The 23,449-nt window shown below is 44.1% G+C and overlaps 1 protein-coding gene across 3 annotated transcripts in view; it reads left to right on the plus strand.

Moving 5' to 3' along the window:
• The window catches only part of Tnr (tenascin R), a 427,384-nt gene that overhangs the window by 346,768 nt on the left and 57,167 nt on the right, over nucleotides 1-23,449 (plus strand). For 2 of the 3 annotated variants that reach the window (XM_003474657.5, XM_063240217.1), the window contains exons 5-9: nucleotides 892-1,155; nucleotides 4,017-4,132; nucleotides 6,626-6,776; nucleotides 11,084-11,353; nucleotides 16,929-17,114. In XM_003474657.5, coding sequence (XP_003474705.1) covers nucleotides 892-1,155; nucleotides 4,017-4,132; nucleotides 6,626-6,776; nucleotides 11,084-11,353; nucleotides 16,929-17,114 — 987 coding nt within the window. The remainder of the gene's footprint in view (nucleotides 1-891; nucleotides 1,156-4,016; nucleotides 4,133-6,625; nucleotides 6,777-11,083; nucleotides 11,354-16,928; nucleotides 17,115-23,449) is intronic. The other variant, XM_023567106.2, reaches the window with a different exon arrangement.

Raw genomic sequence — 23,449 nt, forward strand, 5'->3', positions numbered from 1 at the left:
GTCTAATGAAAATCAGTCTAATACAAGTTACATTTGTTTCAAACTTTAAACAGTCTTTTTTTTTAAAAAAGTGAAAACACTAAGTGCCTTTTCAGACCATAATATGTAGGACTTACAGTTTCAGCTCTTTATAGTTTGCAAGATAACTAGGAATGAGTATTTCTACTTGTCAAATCAGACTGACTCTCTAGGAAACCTGATAACAGTACCATATTAAACCACCAAAACTTTTGACCTATAGTGTCTTGGAGAATATCTATAACTGGCTCCCTGAGAGAAAAAAATTAAAGCCTCAATTTGAAACATTGTTAGTTTCCATGGTGTAAATAATTTCTCTGTGACCAAGTTCAAACTGTCAAATGACATCATCAAATACGGAGATACTAAGAGATCCAGCACATAAAAATTATTTTCAGAGTAGAGACAATGGTAAAATGTATTTAAATGACTTTAAAATGTTGTATTTCAGTACTTAGCACCTTTGTACATTTGGAGCTTCTTTGTTTTGTTTTGTTTGTTTGTTTTGGCACCAGGATTGAACTCATGTTCCTTGCCAAGCAGGTGCTTGAACCTCTGAGCTAAATCTCAGCCCTGTATCTTTGTTTTTAATACAGTTTACTTCACTGTAAGTTTTAGATATCATGGCTAGATCTAACAAATCTTGCAGAATTCCTGAAAATGTGACAGTCAGTTTTTACAAGCCAGTAGCAGCACAGCACTAATGTGTGGCCCATGAAATTAGGGTACAAGGACAGAAAATACTAAAGTCTATTACAAATCACGCCAGCCATTGAGCCCCGTAGGACATGTAGATGTGGCATGGGGGGAGAGACATCCAGGGTGGAAGGCAATCCTCTGAGCTCATGCTGTCTGTGTATTGCCTCCCGGTAGTTGCCCCTCCAGAGGACTTGCGAGTGGCTGGTATCAGCGACAGGTCCATTGAGCTGGAATGGGACGGGCCGATGGCAGTGACGGAATATGTGATCTCTCACCAGCCGACGGCCCTGGGGGGCCTCCAGCTCCAGCAGCGGGTGCCTGGAGATTGGAGTGGTGTCACCATCACGGAGCTGGAGCCAGGTCTCACCTACAACATCAGCGTCTACGCTGTCATTAGCAACATCCTCAGCCTTCCCATCTCTGCCAAGGTGGCCACCCGTACGTACCATTCTCCCGTCCACTTCATTTTTCTTTTCTCCTACATGAGACCATGGGCATTCATGAGAGTAGTGTCTTTTCTCAGTTCTTTGGAGATGCCTACAATGGTTTGATCTTAAGGGAACAGGCTTCAAACAGGACTCAGTTAGGGAAGGGTATATCATTAAAAAGGTACTTCTGATTTAGAGTTTCTAAATACAGACAGCTTTCATAAATCATAGAAACAAAAAGCAAAAAGTACTTTAATGGTTGGATACTGCCTTGATACAAATGAGACTCTTATTTGCAGTCAAGAAAAGTGTGAGATTTATAGAGACTTTGAATCCAGTTAGGAATTCAAAAGCAGGAAATATAAAATAGGATGTACAATAAGCAAGTGTGAAATGGTATTTTACAGATGGTAAGTGTATGGCAGAGCGAGAAAAAAAATCTTTAAAACTACAGCTGATAACATCTACTTCCCCTAGAGAGGTGGTGTAATTTCTTTAGTCTTTTGTCTAGGAAAATATCTTGATGATCCATTTAAAATACAGAAGCCAAGGTTCTAGAACAAAATTGGAAAGAGTCCATAAAAGGGAGGAGAGAGAGAGAGAGGAGAGAGAGAGAGAGAGAGAGAGAGAGAGAGAGAGAGAGAGAGAGAGAGAGAGAAAACAGGACCAGCACATAAGAATACAAGAAATGAGCAGTTTTCATTTATACCAGAGAATGCTCCTGTAGGTGCATCGATGCCTATATATTTTAAATATGTTTAATATAAGCTTAGAAAAGTAGAAAAGATGATTTACTAGTTATTAACATTTAATAGAAGAAGACGAGAAACAGGACGGTGGAGTTTTTTTTATAAAGCTCTGAATTCTTAAATTGTTACTGTAAGCCTGTATTACTTTGAAATTTCAAAAAGCAAGCTAAAGAATTTAGGAGAGAGAAATTTCTAGTACTTTGGGTACCATGCTGTACCTTGTTGCCCCAAATCTACTGAAAAATCTGAATGCTCCCAAATGCCTGTGTGCTGAATATGAGATGTCTTAGGGGGACACTAAGGAAAAGGGGCTCTGTCTGATTAAATTCTGGAATGAGAGCATCCAAAGGCAGTGAGGCTTAAATGATAAAGAGATTTTAGCAGTACCAAGAAACTGGAACAAGAAGTATGACCATGAAAACATCAACCCTTACAATGAAATTCAGAACGGCCCTGGGTACATAAATCACCGGGGAAGGGATAAAAGATTTGAGCTCATTTTGTGTAGGTCTCAAATGACAAGGTGGTATTTGGGTAACAAATGCCCGAAGTCCAGGAAAGGAAAAGGTCAAGGCACAAAGAACCAGCTGTGAAAGTTTCATGGAGGCGCAAGGACACTTGAGCTGAGCTTCGAAGAAGGCAAGGACAGAGTCCAACAGACGACTAGAACTAAGGAGTCATTTTGTCTCTTTGATTTTCCGGGAGACAAAAGCCTGTTATAACATTAAGCTCCCCCTCTGAATACCGTCTCTATTAAAATGCCTGTAATTATCTCTGTTTATATTTGACTCTTAAAAATAATTCCTCTGGTACCTGAGAACTAGTTCTAAATATCTGCGGTGGCTGTGGGGAGGCAGGTCACCATCTGCTGCTTTTCCCACCTTGCTCAGGGATGAGTCACCACCCTCAGTGTCTGGCCCCACTCCCAAGTGTCACCTCTCTGATCCACGTGCGCACACAGTGATGCATTTTTCAATCTCAGTGGTGTTCATTATGCCAACTCAGGGCATCCCCACTGGCAAGCTCCCAGGGAACAAGGACAAAATCATGTAAACTCACCTGCCAGGCCTTCGAGTGGGTTCACAGTCAGCCCTGCCATCACCAAAGAGCGTGAAGCAGCTTCCAAACAGCAAAGATGAGAATCTGTCAGGTTTCCAATGGCAAAGCCAAAATGGGAGCAGGCTCCCTGGAGAGCTGAGAAAAGTCACGCTATCACATTTCAGGGCTGGTAATTGAACTCCATTAGGACAAGCATCCTTCCACCTCACTAAATCTGTGTGTGTGTGTGTGTGTGTGTGTATGTGTGTGTGTGTGTGTGTGTGTGTGTGTGCGTGCACACGCATGCATGTGTGTTGGGGGAAAGGGCTGGAAAGAGGAAGATTAAGACAAGAAAAAATAACAGGCAAATGTGATGAGGAAGAGAAGGGAAAATAATGAAGTAAAAACTAGAAGAAATCTGGAGAAAGTAAAATGGATACAAAATTCCCAGTACCTCATATCTGCTATTGTCCTTTAAGTACACCTTTATTTTGCTTGCATAGTGAAATGGAAAATTCAGATCATCCTAGATTTAGTACTGTGAGGTTAGCAAAACACTTTCAGTGCACATCAGATGATCAAAAGAAGCGTTTCTGCCTTTGTTCTGCGGTTGGCCTCTCTGTAGTCAGCCTTCCCTGTGCCTCCTCCTTCCCGCACGTGAAATGCAAAGACTGCTATTAGCCACATTTTGCCTCCGAAGACTCCCATATAACTTCCAAAGATAGTGTTTGAGTTTTCTGATAAAAAGACTTTGCATTCAATGCCATTTTTACCACATTAGTGAGGAAAGGAAGCCATGGCTCTTATATTTTAACATCAACATTTTGTTATGTAATAAAAAGCAGAAAAAAGTGACTGTGTACAGAGTTTGCTCACGTATCACACCAATGCTGAGCCCCAGTGCCACAGCGCAATGGCCCAGTCCTGTGCCTGAGACTCGTTGTGATTGTAGTAGGGTTGAGACTGTCCACTACATGCCACCCACACCCACGGCATGGGGGGAGATCACAGGACAAAACACCAAGTTGTGCTCCCTGTCCCTGTGAGGAGCCGTAACACTGTCACCTACATTGCTGTGTTCCAGATCTCTCTACTCCTCAAGGGCTTCAATTCAAGACCATCACAGAAACCACCGTGGAGGTGCAGTGGGAGCCCTTCTCCTTTTCCTTTGATGGTTGGGAGATCAGCTTCATTCCAAAGGTAACAGCTGCCAGGCCCTCGAAAACCTTCCTTGGAGACCCTCAACTTGGAATGAGGGCCGCCAGGAAGGTCCTATCCAGTATATCTGTCTCTGTCTCTGTCTCTGTCTCTGTCTCTCTCTCTCTCTCTCTCTCCGTCTCTCTCTCTCCGTCTCTCTCTCTCTTTCCCCTTCCCCTCTTTCTGAGCCATTAATGACAAGAGGCATTTCCTGAGGGTTTGAGCTTAGAATCTTCTTTCACAGAGACCTGAGGACTGATTGACAAGAGTGGTCCCAATCACAGCACCTTGGTCTTAGATAAGCAGAGCTATGGGAAACAGCTACCAGCTCTAGCTCTCTGAGGAGGTAGCCCCAGGATCTGGAGAGCCATGCTTTCTGTAAGAGGGAAAATGAGATGCTCAAAAAATTAGGACTTTTCTTTCAAACATAAAGAAGCCAGGCATGGTGGTACATGCCTATAACTGCATCAGTCTATAGTCTGAGACAAAATGATTACAGGTTCAAGCCTAGCTTGAGCAACAGCCACTTAGCAACACCTTTTCTCAAAACAAAACAATTTTTAAAGGGCTGAGATCCCAAGTTCAATCTCCAACAATAAAGTGGGGGTGATGAACAGTCTCCTGGTCAGCTCACAGCTTCAGTCTGCAGACACAGGAAGTGTGAGTGTGCAGGGCTCCTGCTGCTGAAGGTTACACAAATAACACAAACACTCTGGTTTTCCTGATTATTCAAGTGAATCTGTAACCCATTAATTAAACAACAGTTTCTTCAAATAAATTTATACTACCTAGTCTATAAATTTAAAAGTATCCTAAGATTTCTCCCTAGCCTTTAAAGTGGTATCTTATTTTACTAATCCTAAAACTGCTTCTAAGTTGCCAAGTGGTACCTTCCCCATTCTAGTGTGTTGGCCCTATGATATTCTCTTGGATTATCAGGTCCCCTCCTTTCCTGTCTTCAAGTTGCCACATTAGGCAACATTTTTTCAGTCATTCATCAAGTTGATGATAAATGCCACATTTTGGCTAACTAAACTGATTTTGCCAATTCTATTTCAAAGTTCTTGGAGACATAGACTTTTGGAGCTACAAAAAACTTTTAATTTTATATCTATTTTACAGAGACCAAGACTCAAAGAATTTAAATGATTTGATATACCTAGTTGCTACTGGGCTTAAGACAAAATCCTGTCTCAGCTTCCTCTTCTAGAGCTCTGTCTACTACACCAAGATGCCTTATTCTCTTCCATGGATACAGAAATATTATAGCAAGTCAACTGTACCTAAACAGGTGCTTTATACCTGTTAGCTATTGCATGTCAAATCTGGATTAGAGTGACCAAAAAGATTAGCAAGCAATTGGATTTATAGAGAGGCTGAGTGAATCACATCACTCTGCTACTAAGGCAGAAAGACCAAACTCTCTTGTTTTACATGCAGTATGTAAAACTCTAAATAAGAAAGGTGCTGGCCAAGGTGTGCTAAGATCAAATATATGGCCACATGGAATAACTACTGTGAACTGTAGGTTGAAGTCACTGGGATACATTTATCATACTGATTAGTAGAGTATAGCTATAAATTCTATACAGGGCATTCTTTGGAGATAGATCAGAGAATAGGGACGATAGTGTCACAGAAAGGATTGTCTCCTCTCTTTCCAAGAACACATATAAAAATGTATGATTAAAATATAGATGATAGATATAAGATGGCTAGATGATAGATGATTGATAGATATAGATAGATGATAGCTGATAGATAAATAGAAGATAGATAGATAGATAGATAGATAGATAATACACCCTGGACCCACCATCATCAAGCTGCTATTTCTCATTACTTCCTCTACCAGTCTGTCTCTTTCCTCTCTCCTTTGTAGCATTCTTTGCTCTCTGCTTCCTTTTTCCTTTCTTTGTACCTCATGATTGTGTCACTGAATCTTAATTCATCTGGGCAAAGGAGAAACTAGATAATGACACATTCACACCTAGTATAACACCTTGAGAAACTCCAGGTATAGCAAAGTAAAAGCTCCAGCTCATTAAAAAAAACTCTGAAAATGTCTTAGCTTGAAATATGTAATGTGTACGTATAAAGACGTTTACACGCATAAACACACAATTATACTCTTCCAAATAGCCAAGGGCATACTCATCACAATAAGTGCCAAAAAAAAATGATGGATACTAACTGTAACCATCAAACATTTAGTCTTTGGCAAGAGCTAATCTGTATCTCCTCATGATTAATTTTTATTGGCAAACTCAGAAAACTCAAGAGAAGCCAACGAAATGTTCCTGAAAATTAGCTCTTATTGAGCTGCATGGAGTCGTTCGTGCCCCAGACACTCAGCTGATAGCATGGAGAGGGAGCAGACACAGCCCTCACTCTTACTTCCTGTTCACAGTCAGTGCTGTACGCATTTATCTTTCTCCCACACGAGTTCTCTCTTGATGACTTTGCTCTTGTTCTCTGCTTCTCCCTGTTCTCCAGAACAATGAAGGAGGAGTGATTGCCCAGCTCCCCAGCGATGTTACCTCCTTTAACCAGACAGGACTGAAGCCCGGGGAGGAGTACATTGTCAACGTGGTAGCCCTGAAGGAGCAGGCACGGAGCCCGCCCACCTCGGCCAGCGTGTCCACAGGTGAGTGCCTCTAGCCTCTCTTCTAAGGCTGCTCAGTGCAGAATTACCCAGGGAGTAGAGAAACAAAAGAGGTGCAAGAGTTCCTCCTCAAGCTGAGGCCATGTGGGGACCTGGAGAAGGAGCCCCTCCACCACATGCTTAGCTGTTCATACTCCTCATCGCTTGGCCTGGCAAGCATAGAAACCCAGGAGAGTGTTCCATGGTTAAGAATTTTCTCTCAGTGTTCTCAAGAGGCTTCTTTCATCAACCCTCTAGTGTCAACAGCTTTGGAACCAACAAAAGTGGACTCACTCTTACATAGTATGAGATTTGGTAAAAGTCAGCTGAACCTTCCCAAACCTCAATCCATTTTGTGTAACACCTCCTCCATTGGAATGAAATGAAGATTAAATTAGACCAAGTTCACAAAGTGATTAGGACTGTGCTGATAAGAGCAAGTACTTAACACTTAGTATACACAAATCTCTCCAGAACACATGCTTAGAAGTGAAAGCAGTAGGAGATAAAACATCTAAAACTGGTGTACAGGAGGAACGCTGTTCAAAGTGACAGCTTAAGCTGATAATTCTTTCATTCCCACAGTTCATTTCATTCAAGATTACTGTATTTGTAGGCTTGATTCATTAGCTGTGCCATATTTGGTCTTACTATTTCCTTAACAAGAGATGTTCAACTTCCATGTTTTAAATTAGCCATATATATGTGCTTTCACCAAGAATTTCTCAAAAGTTAAAAATAGCATATGGTATTAATTTTTATTTTGCAACTTATTGATAAGACAGCTGAGTAAGAGTTTTCTTTTCTAAGCAACTTTTCTTGTCAGTAACAAAAACTGAAACTGCAGAACATTGGTACAGTTTTACTTTTCATAAATAGAAATTGATACCCTTAAATCCAGGACAGAACTGGAGAGATGATAGACAGACAGAGATACACAGAGACAGAGACAAAAACAGAGAGAGAGGAAGAACAAAGACTATGTCACATATTTGTGGATAGGGATTCAGACTTCGCTGTTTGCATCCAAACCACGTAACGTGCTGAGCTCATGCTCATCCCAGGAAACCCTGGTTAAAGCCTTTATGGCACCAGCGTCTGTTGAGTCCTGCACTGCGGTTCCATGCCTTGCCCAGGGGCCAGGATCTGGTGGACATTCACTCCTCTCATTATTCGTTCTTCCATGTGTCAACACGGGCAACTCTACTCCCAAACATTTTATATTTTGTCCAGTTGTTTAAGATTATATTCTTGAAACAAATTTTTTCACTCAAAAAGAAAAGGCTTTATAAAGCATTTTTCTGGGATCGTGGATATAGCTCAGCACACAGCTCCTGCCTGGCAAGCGTAAGGTCCTGAGTTTGATCCCCAGTATTGAAGAAAGAGCACTGTTGTAATCCAAATATGCTTTAGAAAAAGCCCCATGAACTTGAACTGAGATGCTCTGCAGGAATCTCCAGAAGGGCAAGCATATAACTCATCCCAAAGGCTATGCTGGAGCCTGAGGAATTGGCATTTGGATACAAGCATAGATTTTCCACTTTGGTTATACACTGGTTCATGATCCCCAAGCCATTTTTGTGATTTGATATTGAGAAATCATTAGTAGAGAAAAAATACTGGAAGGGGAGATGGTTCACAAGGAAGAAAGAACATGACTGTTGAATATTTTTCTTCCTAAGAATTGAAAGTACTTAGAGAAAAGAGTCTAACCAGTCTTAATCTTACATTCAAACTACAATTTCATAAATTTGCCATATTGGCAGTGGTAGGGGGGACCCTGAGATTAAAAGTAAAAGTTTCAGGTGCCATGATAAAACTAGGCAGAGTCTTTTCAATTAATGTCAATTGATTTTCAATCCAAAAAATGTCCTATTGACATTGTGTACAGTGTCATGAAAAAAATGGAAAGAGAAATACATAAATTCCAAGTTACTCTGTGAGTAGGATTTATGTTTGTTTGGAAATTAGGGCCCAAATGGAAAAGAAGCCAGTACTTTCTTGATTGGAACAGTAGATTACTGCCAAGTGACCAACCGGAGGGCAGAATCAAGGGCTAGTGACAGACAAGATGGCTGGCTCCCAACCCTGTCTGCTGTTTTTAGGGAACGAGTATTTAATTATTTCCTTCTGCTAAGGTCTGACCTACACCAACCCCCTCCTGTGAAGCGCTGAGTCCTCGTAGCCTTCAGACTGGCTTTTTCCAGACAGGCCATTTTGTGAATGCAAATACAAGACCTCCCACAGCTAGAGCCCTCTGTGCTACATAATCACATTCTAATATGGTCAATCCATTACAATCAGGGGCTTGGGGGTCTAAAGATTGAAGGACAAAAGCTTTATGTGGTCATTGGAGTTTTTCCTGATGACTTTTATATTTGTTTGTTTGTTTGTTCCAAAAGTTCCAGTTCACTGAATTTCTGCCCCTTTTCCTTGTGGAGGAAAAAGTTCATCGAGTTATTTCTACTATACCACACTCACTAGCCATCTGCTTCATCTCACACATCAAGCTTATACCACAACTAGGAAGCTATTTCCCATCTCATAATTCAATCATTCAATTAAAGCATTAAAGGTCCTGGTTATCTAAAGCCACCAAGTGCAGCATGCTGAACAGAAGTTGTCTGAATGTGTCGTTATATCACATGACTACCTCAAATATGAAAACCAGGACTTGTTTCAACACCAAACCAGACATTTCCAAAACAATCTGGTGATTTTCATTTGGGCTGGTGCTAGACCAAAAATCTGAAGTTGCTTAATAGAAATCAGGAAAGGGTTAGTTCAAGGAGGAGGTTGAGGTCCCCAGGACAGTACTGACCTGTGAAAAGTCGAGGGACTCCAGGATGGCCCAGGACAGTAGAGACAAAGTAGAAGGTGGTCTGGGAAGTGCTGGTTAAAAACAAGTCTTACTCGAGGCTCTACAGTATTAAGGAAGGGAAATGTACTTTACCTAGATGAAGCAAAAGAGAATTTACTAGAAGGAAATAGAGCATCTCACAGAAACCTGGAGCCAGAAATTTATGTGGGCCTCATAAAAGACTTGCATCACAAAATGGAATATTAGGAATTAAGTTACTCTTTATATCTTTCTAGAAGGTCCGCGTGGTCATTCATTTCTGCTTCTGTCTACATCTGCTCTCTCCTCCTGTCTCTTCTCCCCTTTTCATTTTTCTCTCCCCTATCCTCTCCTCCCTCTCCTTCTCCTCTCCTCTCCTTATCTCCCATCAGATGCTTCCAATTTCTATGAACATGGTAGAGAATGACCTCCGCAGGCCTAGCTCTACATGGCCCACCACAGGCTACTTAGAGGACCAGAGTCACTGGTACCAAATCCCAATCTTTAAAGAATATTAATAGTATGCAGCTCCAGCAGTCACAAACCAAATGCAAACATAGAAGCCAGGCCTACTCTTTTATCAAATAATGAGCAATTCTTAAAGAAAGGCGTATTAGCTCTGCAGATCTCCCCTGAGAAGTTTGGAATACAGTTTTCTGTTCCCACTGAGCCCTTTCTTTTTCTATCCCCCCTCTACATTCTCTCACTTCCCCTACTAAGTATAATACGAAAGGACTCCAAGTGGCAGCTGGAGCCATGAATGGTGGCCCTGAAGGAGACCAGCCAGCTTTTCCAGGCATCCTGTCTGGTCCCATAAGAGACATGTTCTGGAGAATCTGAGGGCCTGTGAGTGCCTGCTGTGCCCCGCTGGTTTAGAAATTTGCAACCACCAGGAGAAGAAATGACCCACAGTGGCCACTCCCAAGCCAAGGTCCTTTTTAATCAGAGTGGCACATTTCCTCAGAAGGCATGTCTCAGGTCCACAGATACCAGTGTCTGTTGGGTTTAAGTACAGTCAGCAGCTGGCTGGCTGCACTGTGAGTATGGCTGAACAGGAACAACTTTGAAATACTCCTTTTGTCAACCACATCAAAACCTCAGAAGTTCAGAGAGAGTGATCATTTCCTTGGGGCTCAAAGAAGGGCAGAGCTGGGCTCCAGGCATACTCTAAAACTCTGTCCTCAGGGATCTGTCCCATCATACCCAGAAAGAGAGGCCAGTAAGTATCCTTCCCCTGCCTAGGCAGAAAGTGTCAGCACCTGAAAGCTGTAGCCTGATATAAGGAGACTTAGGCCAAGTATCAGGGGAACTAAGCTCTAGTATCATTTTATTGTGCCTCACTTTCTGCATCTGTAAAATGGGATGATGGTATTTATCCCCTCTTTGACCAAACTAGAGGCAGAAGGAGACAGCTGATGTGATGGCTTATTTCTCAATCAAATTCTCCTTCTCTCTGATCCCTCTCATCTAGTCATTGATGGGCCTACACAGATCCTGGTGCGAGATGTCTCTGACACAGTGGCCTTTGTGGAGTGGACCCCTCCTCGTGCCAAAGTTGATTTCATTCTCCTGAAATATGGCCTTGTGGGTGGGGAAGGTGGGAAAACCACCTTTCGGCTGCAGCCCCCCCTAAGCCAATACTCAGTGCAAGCCCTGCGGCCTGGCTCCCACTATGAGGTGTCCATCAGTGCAGTCCGAGGGACCAATGAGAGCAAGTCTACAACCACCCAGTTCACCACAGGTAAGTCTGGGCCAGGCCAAAGGGGCATAAATAAGTGATTGAGTGTACTTGGTATCCACATCCCTACAGTGCTACAAGATGAGTGTGAGATTTTGGGGGGCCTCCTGTGGTTGTCAGCACCACTAGGTAATGTAGAACAGTGACAACTAACCTCTGCTGGCCACATGTTCACCTCCCTGTAAGTTGCTTCTTTCTGTGGCTCTCAGATTTCTCCTCCACAAAATGACAGGCTTGCCTTGAGGACTTTCAAGCTTCCTATTGCTAGCCCGAATGGCAATTTTGTGAGTGTTCAGGAAGGGTACCTCTTCCTCTAGATGCTTCATACCATTTCTTGGAAATTGTTGTAATAATGCTCTAAACCGCTTATGACTGCATAGCCACAATGGTGCACCTTACCGCTGCACGAAGCCAACCTCTACAAACATGTAGACCTTCCCCTGAGATCCATGACTCACCTACCATTTGTGCGCTCTAGTGTAAGGGGAACAGGAGACCAGGTTGCCACACACAGGAAGCTGAATCAAGCACATATGAATACCTCCCACCTTGCTGTGATGATCACTGCCGCCTCTTCTCAAGGCTGTTGGGACTCAAAAAGTATCCAACAGTCAGGAAAGTCCAGAACTCAGAGTGATTCATCTCAGCGCCCATTGGGCTGGCCAACTAGTGGGTAAGCTGGACCGACAACATGGAGCTTCCTGACAAACTCAACAAGTGTGATCGGATTAGTGACTGAGTCTCTAATCCAGTTTGTTGGTCTTGGCCTCTCACCTTTGGGGAGGTCGCAGGTCAAAGAATATCTGTGCCAACTTCAGGAATCAAAGGAAACCAGGAATCAAAGGAAACCATTTATCCCAGGAATCAAAGAAAACCAATCATATCTGTGAGATCCAAGAACCACCACCTCCCAACACAATAGAAGAATCAATAATTCAACTGTCCTATACTACCCACAGGTTGTGTCCTAAGAGCTTGTCATAGAATGGAATCCAGGGGCCTCCAGGAGCCTCAGTAACTAGCACTTCCTGCTCCATTTGGGCTTTCAATCATGATAAATAAGCCAAAGACTAAGACAAATGAACACCAACCTAACTCCTAGACTGGAGCGGATAGCTTAGAGATGCTATCCCTAAGCAAGTCAGATGGACTTGCACATGAACAGCCACTGTGGATTTGAGCTGGTGTCTATATAACAGAAGTAAGAGACTGCTCAGATTAGACACCTGATCCCTGAGAGCAGGCCATCCTGGGAGACAGGCACCAAGAGGCTGTGCCCAGACCTTGCAACAAAACTTGGCATTAGTTAAGTCCATTTCCCCAAAAAAAAGAGAGACCAGGAGTGCCCTGATGGAGTGCCCGCCACACAGAAATCTCTCCCTTAAAAAAGGGAACAAACATAGCAAACTGCAGAAGGCAGGGTTTGATTTACCAAGAGACCCTGTAATGCTCTCCCTGCAGCGCTTGTAGCAGATTCCACTCCCTCCTCCAGGTGTGGCCAGTGGTATTTTTCACTAAGTACACCTTAGTATCGCCATAGACTGAGTGTGTTTTTGGAAACATTGGAACCAAGTTCTGCCCATTTCTCTTCCCTTCTTTTCCTTCACTTAGCCGGAAATGATCCTGGACTGCGTGAAGCGGGAACCCCTTCAAGGTCAGCCCCCACCACCACCACACACACAGAGCACCCCTTGCTCAGGTTACCGGTATCTGCTCTGGACCATGAGTCCTGCAGTCTTTCCTTCATTTCCAGATAGACTGGGTTTGAAAAGTGGTTTCTTTGTGCTCTGCTCTGATAAGGAGTTTGAAGAAGCAAAAGGGGAGAAGGGGCCTCTCAAACAGCGGGATGAAAAGCAAATTCTTGATGTTCAGGTCTACAAGACAGAAGCAGGATTGGCTGGTGGCCCAGGAAAATTCCAATCAAGACAATTACATTCTGCCTCCTCTGAGCTCCCCCCGGAGCTTCAGTTTGCTGCTGCTTCATGACTCTCCCTTTCTGGTTGCCTGGCGGATCGGCAGTAGTTAGGAGGCTGCCTTCTCTAAGCAGACTCAGGCTGCACCTTGGATCTACTCACCTCTGTTGGGGTGGGAATACACAAACAGTTTTACAGCCAGACACTCAAAGTCCAGGGTTAGCAGGTGCCAGTTAAATGATGAAAGGGTACCTAGACTCTCACGGTAGGGCCCTCAGTCATTGCAAAACTCAGCTTAAATTCAAATTAACCAAAGTGCTTTTCCAGGTGATGGCTTCGACACTAGGAGTGCACTAATTGCATAGGCAATTAAAACAGAGATTTGCTTCCTGCATGGTGCCTGGGTCTTACAGTGATTCTAAGAAAGAAACAACCCTGATGGAAGTGCAGCAAAGACAGTGGCGAGAGAGAAACCAGCTAGGAAGAAAGGAAGCCACCTTCAAACTTTCCCCCCTCAGCAGCCTTGCTCTCAGCTGCCCTCCTGGAGGACTCTTGGGACTGTCCTATCCCATGGCACCCTTTCCTTGGAGCATAACCCTCAGTCTTGAAATTTAGTCACCACCACATCCGACCTAAATGCTCCAGACCTCACTTTAATGTTATGGGCTAAATCTTTTACTCTAAAAAAGGTATTAAACCACTAATTTTCAGATTATAGGAATGTGGTCTTATTTGGAGACAGGGTCGTTGCAGTTGGGAAAATTAAGTCATGATCCCTAGACTGAGCCCTAATCCAATCTAACTTTGTCCTTATCAAAAGGGGAAATTGGGATAAAGAAATCATCATGTGAAGGTGAAGGCAGAGATACAAAAAGAAATGCCAAAAGTGGCTATCAAATCATTGGAAGCCAAGACAGAAATATGCTATGGCCTCTCAGCCCTTAGACACCAGGATCTTAGACCTGCAGACGATAACTTCCTGTGAAGACATCCAGTTTGGAGTGCCTCATGTGTCAGCCCTTAGAAATTAATATGACACCCAGGCCACAGGAATTCAAATTCCACCTGATTGGCCGTAGTGTCCCGCTGGGGTTCTCCAAGAAGTTCTTCCATAAGTTCAGTCTGGATGGCACTTGTCCGCTCAGCCAATGGCCTGGCTGAGACAGCAAGAGGGGGCTTTCTCCCCTTGCAAGACCAGCTGCCCTAGCACAGCTGCCCTTTATCCTGCACTGCTCACCCGAAGCATCCTCAAAACCCCACAGCTAAAATAGGTAACAAGACCTTTCTAGAGACTTTGTGGTAGTACCCAAAACAAAAGAGATAATGTTCCTCTGGTCATTCGTGTGGATTTTTAAACTTCTACTGGGGTCTAAGCACTGTTCTAGACACTGAATCTATAGAATAACCGAGATAAACAAAATCCCAGTGTACATTGGGCAATGAAAAAAAATACATTTCAGTCATTAGTGCTATCATGAGAAGAGAAATGGATGAGACAGAGGAAGGCTCCATTGACTTTAGGAATTTGGAAAGATCTAGGAAATTACATTTTAGCTAAAACCTATGCGACCTAAGTCATCGAAGGATCTAGAGAACAACATTTTAGAAAAATAGAGTGTAGTGCAAAAAGTCCTGAGGTAGGCATTAGCTTCATGTGTTTCAAGAGTAAGAAAAAGACAGTCCAGCTGGACCATGATGAATAAGGGTAGAAATATTAGGAGGTGATGTCTGAGAAACAGACTGAACCAACTCATTCGGAGCTCTGTAGGCTGTGATGAGGAGTGTATAATCAGGGAACAAAAAACTTGTAAGTAGGAGAATTTTGTGATCTAACCCGTGTTTTAGAGAGTAGTTATGGTTATTACCAGGGCTCACAAACCCAGGGAGCTCTGTCTCATCTCAGCCTACTGGCATTTTACAGAGACCATGAGGTTCCAGCCCAACCGGTGTCCCCCAAATGCCCTTCTGAGACATCAGGTTTCTAGACTCAGAAAGCTAATCATTTCACCTCTCCCAGTTCTGAGACTCACCTTTCCAATCCTACACTCTGGGAATGACCTCTTAGGATTATTGGCATTGAAAGTGTCCAGTCCTTTTCAGAGCAAACACTAGCTTCACCCACAGGGTACAAGCCTTGTGACCAAAAATCCCAAAACCATTGGCAGTGATTCTACTCGTGTCCTCATACAAAAAAGAAATTTCAAAGCTATTGGGTTTTAATTGTGAAGAGGTCTCAACTTTAACTCTAACCTTAACTTTAATGGCTTTTGCTCTGGCTCAGCTTTGACCCTATACCCCAAGCCCAGCCAGGCACTTTGTCCAGCCTCTTCTCCTGTCTGAGATTCAGAGCTATGATTAAGTCCCTCCATCTGTCTCTCCATCCAATTGCTAGAGAAATTACATATAGAACATGCCAAGAATATACAGCATCCAGCATGCTACAGTACATGGAATAAAGAAACACTTTTCAGAAAAATAAGCTGCAGAGACATAAATCTGCTAAAAGATTCACCCAGTTTACATCACTAAACAGAATATGTCTCACACACGGAAACCTCTATTTTCAGATTGATTCACAGCATTCTCCTCTTCGCTGGAACAACTGATGGATAGTCACCTTGCTTTTGCAAATTACAACAATATACTCAAAGTTTTTTCAGAAAAAAATGGCCATTCCACTCCAAATTAAATGCATGTTTGAAAGACAAGTGTTTGGAATTTTTTAAGTGACAAATTTTCAGGGCAGCACCTTATTGCACAAGTTGTTTCTGTCATTCTTCCCCAAATGAGCCTAAGGAGATGGCTCGTCTTACGGGAAAGAAGCAGCTCCCCTTCGGTGGTGGGAGAGAATCCAATGCTGACATTCCCTTCGTTGCTCTGGAATCCTGAGAACCCCAAGAGCAGCTTTGGGGACCATAGTGTTGAAACTTACGAAGAGCTTAAGAGGCCACAAGAAGCCAGCCCAGAACATGGACGTCTACTTTTGTACCAGGCAACAGGACACACATTGTGTAAGCTCTCCAACAATATCAGTATTATTTGCCCCTGTCATGCAGGTTCCCATAAAGTCCTCATGACGGTGAAAAACATGTCCATGCTCTGGTTACTGCAGGGCTGAGAGCTGAGGATCAAACTCGGACCTGACTGCAAAGCCCATGTTCTTCCCACTCTACCTTATGTTCTATTTATAGCTTAATTTTCCAGCCTGATAATCTTGCAGCTGTGTCTATAAGGGTAAATCCAGGAGAAGACATCAGAAAATCAAACATTTCCTTTTTGCTTCATGGTCAAATTTGATATTGCACTACTCTATTGAAATCACTTGGGTGTTATCCTTGATTTTCTCCTCCTGAGGTTTTCTTTGCTTTGTTTTTAAGTTTATAATATTATCTTGTTCTTTTTCAAGTTTCTAGCACACCACTGAAACTCTTAAAGGGTCATGGCAGAAACATAAAGTGTATTGATGTCTAATTCCCATGTGAAATCCTCTGCTGTGTCCAAGGAGTTTGTAATGGCAGACTAAAAGCTAGGGGCAAGCACCGGGTTCCTGAAACCTGAAGCAGGGTCAGAAGGTGTGGACTCTCACTCCCAGACCTTTAAAATTCAAGATGCACCTCAGATGCACATTACTGTGTACAGTGTTGGTGATGTCTGTCTATTTTTAGAGATTGATGCTCCCAAGAATTTGCGAGTTGGTTCCCGCACAGCAACCAGCCTTGACCTTGAGTGGGATAACAGTGAGGCAGAAATTCGGGAGTACAAGGTTGTGTACAGCACGCTGGCAGGGGAGCAATACCATGAGATGCTGGTCCCCAAGGGCATTGGTCCCACCACCAGAGCCACCCTCACAGGTGAGTAAGACCCATCTCTTAGGGATAAGATGATTGTTGAATCTATACTCTCACAGCTGTTTCTCAGTTTATCTATCTCATGTCTGACCTATCAGCAAATATACTTTTCAAAGTACATATCTGATTATATCATCACAGTATGCATGTATTTCAGGAATTCTCATTGCTCTTAGGATAAAATTCAAACCCTTACTGCGGCCCCCAGGCACTACCCGGTTCCCCCGCCTTCTCCAGCCCTGCTTTTCCCCACCTGCTGGTGCTCTCAGTGCTCTGGCCCAAAGGCCTGCTTCCTTAATTCCTGCCACAAGGCTTTGCTCTTTGCTTGGTTCACTCTGGTGTCTCTTTCAGTTCCTTGTTTTCAAGGAGCCTGTGTGATTCCCTAATAAGGTTAGAACATCTTATCTTACGGCCTCATTCTATAAGTTAGTGAGTTCTCAGCACTGCTCAAATTATCCTCTGAGCTGCACAGAGGCGATCATTTGATTATTGACCTTCACCTTAGACCTAAAGTTTCATGGAAGTTTATCTATCATTGAATCCCCAGAACTCAGCAGTGTCTAGTATGTACTAGATCCTAAATCAGTAGCTTTTGAATGAATGAACGCATGAATTAATGAATTAAACTGAAAAAGTTTGTTATGGTGGCAGCATAGACTACAAGAGGTCTCTGTCAAGATGGGAGCCTGGCCACATCTTATATAGCCTATTAAAGTTTTGGATTTTTTCTAGAGGACAAGGTGGGAAATATGGAGAAATTTTAAATAAGGTAATGGAATAAACAGCTGTACATAGGAAGGTGATGGCCATGACCAAGAGACTGATCAGAAGGCTGTTGCTGGTGTCAAAGAGAGGATGGTGACATAGACAAAAGCAGTATCCTAGGTCACCACTATGCCTGTTCCCTTGAAGAATGGAACTCAATCATGGTTCCTTTAGGGACCCCCACTGAAGATAATCTGCCCACTTTGTCACCCCTGGGGTGACTTGCTGCTAATGCGGAGTATAGTTTTCATATGAAGGAGGTGCTGTGTACAGCAGTGTGAGCCAGGGCTTTCCACATGCTCCCTGAATTCATGTCTTGGCTTCCGAAAGAAGCATTTGCCATCTCACTAGACAAGGGATGCACCACCAAGTGCATACAGTAAACAAGGGCAGTATAATCAAAGCTGTTTTTCCTCCAGAGCTGAAACCCCAGAGCTCCTTGCCAAATGAAACCCGTTAAAGTAAATACAAAAAAATGCCTTTCCCAGACAGGCACACTCCTGAAACACAGCAAGGATATGGGAAGTTATGCTGACCAAGCAGGTTAAGAGGAGTGAATTAGACACAGAAAAGACAGACCAGCTGTTGTAAGGGCTTGCAGAAAGCTAGAAGTATTCACAAAAATTAAGCCAAATGAAAATCCTGAATGATATAAGAAGGAGCATGGCCCAGCTCTGCCTATAGCCGCAGGCTGATTTGGCAATTAGCAGTTTTGCAAAAATGACAGCCCATTGTTTGAGGGAGACTATGCAATAATATCATGAGAGCCACAGAGAACCAAGCCATATCTAGTTATTATTTCCCCCTACTGGGGGGTGGGGGATGAGATTCTACATTTACTAGTCATCTATCTTATTCCAGGCACTTTCACACAGTTAAAATTAATCTTCACAAAACCCCTGGAGATAAGTGTTAGCATTCCCATTTTATAGATGAGAAAAGTGAGGTTCAGAGAATCTAAAAACATGTATCCAGATTCGCAAAACTAGCAAAGGGCACAGTCATGACTCAGTGCCCTTAGAAATTCTGATGAGTTCCAGTCCAGTGGATCCCTTCCATGGCTGATTTTACCAAACATATAAAATGTAGTTATTTTTTCTCATTGCCTAGACAAAATACCCAGCACCCGAAGTGAAAGGAGGAAAGGTTTGTAGAGGTTTCGGTTCATATTTGACTAACCCTGAGGCAGAGCATCCTGGCAGAGGAGGAACAGGTCATGGCGGGCAGAAGGCAGCAAGAAAGGGACAAGCAAAGGCCCTCTTTGTGTCCTTTGTATTCCCTCCAGGTACCCACCCTTAGGGCAGGCAGCCCTCACCCTCAGGGTGGGCATCCTTAAACCTACCCAGGACTGTGCCAAACCAATCAGGGGACTAATTTCATAATCACACACCCTTTATCTCAGGGTCACACACTCTAGAGCCAGCCCTCCTGAAAAATCATGTGAGCCATAACAGTAAGGAACAGCCCTAATGTAAATGCAACAGACCTAGACAAAATCAGAGAATGTTTTCTGGGTAATGAGCTTAGATAGGTTAATATTTTGTGTTAGAGTCACGCTTATAAAAAATGTATATGTGTATGTGTACATATCACAAATACATACACATACATACATGTGTACATATACCTCACATAATTGTCCCAGAGATCTCACTGCTAGGATGATTCACAGAGGATTTATAAGTGCATAGGCAGTCAAGTCCAGCACATGTGCCTGTGGAAACACTAGTTATACAAGCATTGTTCACTTCCGGCTGCAGTGTCTGGGCGGAGGGGAAGAGGGCCATGAAGGAGAGAGGGAGAAAGGGACAAGTTCAACTCCAGCTCGAAACAACTATGCTTTATCCCTCCCTTTCCACTTGGACCCTTAAGAAGAAAGGCTTTCATCCTCCAAGACCGTGAAAGACCCATGTCTGTTTTGAAGACTGGGCTCCGTGTGACATATCCAGGGCCCAGGCCTTGGTCTTTCTATGCAAGACACCACTTCCTTTATGACTTGGGGAAACTGACCAGCCTTCCAAGCCTTTGCTTCTTTCCTGGGCGGGGTTCAGGGGGTGGATAATGCCATCATCATGAGGATTTAATGAGGGGACCCGTTTAAGTGCGTTCGAGGTAGTGCTGCTGATAGAGCAAGCTGCTCAGGAACTGAGCCGAGATGGTGAAGAAAGAAGAGGAGCTGAGCCCTGTAAGCGAAATCGTGGGTCACAAGGACCTCCTCCGAGCAGCGTGGTGCCACATTGCACTGCAGAGACCTGAGGTGTGTGGGCACCAGGAGAGCAGCTACCGCTTCCCCAGTCCTGAGGAGCCACAGCTTGCAGGTCAGGGCCCTGGGGAATTCATAGGCAAGAAGCACTCATTCAGAGCCCAGGTGTGGCCTCACCCACTCAGGGCTCAGGCACACAGCTTCACAGATGTGCATCTTGGGGTGACTTCCTTAAATTCCTGTGCTTCGGTTTCCTGCCCTGCAGGACCTCCTGTCTACTCACGGGGTTGTCCAGGAGATGAAATGAAAGCCTGTTCGCCTCACGGTGTGAGCACTGAGCATGGGTCTGGCACACAGGGAGGCCTCAATATCCACCGTGTCTTTTAATGTAACTCACATCCACAATGCTCAGACGTGGGTGTACAGCGGCCTAATCTTACCCTGGCCCGCATTCAGGGCCCCTTGATTTCCACAGTCGACCTCAATCCTTAAAGATGGGTGGCACCCCTGTCTCTATTCCTTGCAGATGCCCTTGTGTCCAGATTACCACTGATGCTTTTGTTGAGGAAACCAGGCCCTTCCTGACTGTGGGGGATCCTGGGTCATTCAAAAGATTCACATCAGTGCAACCCTCTGACTCCCTCTCACAAACCGCACTCTTTGCAACACAGAGCCAAAGCTAGGCTCTCAAATACCAGACATTTCCCCCGTTATTCTCTGCAGGCAATGGCCGGAGAATTCCCTCTGGAGTATGAATTTATTTCTGAAAAACGGACTGTTTGGGTAATGACTTTTCCCCTGCTCTGGTGGCTTTTGTGTCCTTAATGATAAGTCCTTTTCATACGCAGTCTCTTAGCTCAGTTAAAGTCTGCTAGGCCTGTATACCACATATGGAGCCTCACAAGGGTCCCCAAGTCTACATACCTTACAGGCTCATCAGCTACCTCAGGGTTAGAAAGTGGCGTCATGTGACCAGACTGGAAACACCACTCACCAGGTAGCAAGAAAAAGCAATGAGCCATGTGGGAAACTCCTAGCAGAGAGAGGGAAAGGAGGGAAGAAGGGACGGAGACAGCGAAGGAAACAGGAAGGGAAAGAAGGAGCTTCTAGGTTCCCAACTGGAATCCGATCAAAAACAGCCTCCCACCAGTTGCGGGGACACAGACCTGCAATCTCAGGAAGCTAAAGCAGGAAGATCACAGGTTTGAGCCCAGCCCAGGAAGCTCAGTGAGTCTCTGTTTAAAATAAAAAGGGATATGATGTAGCTCATTGGTAGAGTACCCCTGGCTTTGATTCCCTAGTACCTTAAAAAAAAATAGCCTCCTTGCCTACAGTTAATGTGAATACAAACATCACTGTGGCCAGCTTCTGAGGGGAGCCCTGTGCCCTGCATCAGAAAGGAGTATGTGGCCACAGTGTTGTACTCAGAGGAAAGAAAGCTACATCCTCTGCTCTCTCCCCAGCCTCTTCCTTAGCCAGGCCACATGTGAAAATCCCTGTAGCCATGAAGCATGGTAGAAGTAGCCAGCCCATGTGGCTCCTCGAGGCACTTCCCAGCCAATGCCTCCTGGTGCTGTGACTGCCTCTATTCAACATTCAGCAAGCTATTAATCAGAAAAGCCAGCAACCAACAGAAGAAGGGGGAGGGTTGGTGTCAATGAACATGGCTCAGTTATCTGGTTAACTGTCTTCTAGGTCTCTGGTTGCTGGGAGATACAAGAGAAGGCCTCCAACCAAACCCCACATGTTCTCCTCAGGCACGTATGAGGTCATCTCAGGTGATCTCCTCAAGGGGAGTAGGTAGGAGGCTTGTTCACAAAAGGATTTTCCATGAAGAAATCCAAGATTCCAGAAGGAGTCAAGCTGGCTAATCCGCACTAACCGAGACACTTGGTGCCCACTCTGTTGGTCTGCACTCTCCCCACAGGCCAGTGCCCAAACCCAAACAGTGCAGGCAGGCCCTCAAGGCCCTTCTGACAAGAGGATCAAGCACTGGCCTGGGGGCTAGGACCAAGCTACACTCAGCCTCCTTTGAGCAAAGTCACAGTGACCCCAAGTGGTCACTTTGGTAAGGCACCCTCTAAACACCATGTGACTTGTCATGGGGGTAGGAAGGCGGGCATAAGAGGCCGGAGGTGTCCACATACCAGCTTACAGAGTCAGGACATAAGTGCTTCTGTCCCTTATTTGGTTAAAAGACTGGGCAGATAGGAGCCTGGAGATAAGCCAGGGGGAATGTTTCAGCTTCTTCAGCAGAGAGCACTTGATTCCAGGAAAGGCCCCAAAAGAGCACTTCATTCCAGTAAAGGCCCTGAAGGACAAAGGGTCATGAGCCATGTTCCTCATTAATTTCACTGGCAACAAGAAAATCACACCTAAGAACACTTCTTAAAGTTGTATTAGTTTTCTTTTTAAATACGACTTTTAAATCAGGGTAGAGTGGACTGCTTTTCTTGCTAGTTGAACATCATCCACACTCCAAAAAGCACTCAAATTCCCGACTCGTTCAGAGAACCCCAAGAAGAGGTGGGTGTGGAATCTGTGAACTTAGCTGGTCATTAAACTAGCAAGTACACGGCTGATGTGATTTGAGGGGCTCTCAGAAGAGACTGTCACCCAATATCTCTCCACCATTGAAATCTCTGGTCTCCAAACTCTACCGCTGGGAAATTTCCTCTGGTGTGGCCTTACATTAGGTCTTGATTAACATAAATAATTTTTCTCAGATCTGCCTTGGCCTATGCTGTTCACTCTGCCTGGGATGTCCTTCCTTCACCCAAATGTCCACGGAGCCTTCCAAACCAATCTCAGACATCATTTTTGTGGAAGTCTTCCATCAGTCTCTATCACCACTATTGTTGCACGCTGCTTCTATGCCTCAGACACTAGAACAAATTAGATCCTCGGGCCCAAGATCTAGGAGTCTATTGAAGAGACTGACATGAAAAGTATAGTAACCATATAAAGCACTGCTGCCATTAAAACTAAAAGATTGATTAAACTCCTTGGGAACAGGGTCCTCAGTTTGTCCCTTTTTTATGAAAGCAGGAGGCCAAGATACTAGGGTCAACAAAATCCCTCTCCCTATTTAGGCAAACTTGAGCTTCACAGATGAGCTCGGGGATTTAGGATGGGAAGGGTCCATTCTTCTGCATGTCCATTTGAATCCAGCCAAGCCTGCAGCCCCCAAGTGCCTTATTCATGTTTTTGCTGGCAAGGGAGAGCAAAGGGTCTTTTTTTCCACCACCACCAGTAAGCATTAGGAATAGATTTCCTAAGTCCTGGAGATGTGAGGATTCTGTTCTTGCAGGACAGGTGAGAGTTGTCTCACCTCAATCACTCTGTAACGCTAACTCCCTGCTGTCTACAT

Source organism: Cavia porcellus, unplaced genomic scaffold (genome assembly GCF_034190915.1).
Source record: "Cavia porcellus strain 051 isolate PalLab524CR breed Dunkin Hartley unplaced genomic scaffold, mCavPor4.1 scaffold_29, whole genome shotgun sequence".
Lineage (NCBI taxonomy): Eukaryota > Metazoa > Chordata > Mammalia > Rodentia > Caviidae > Cavia > Cavia porcellus.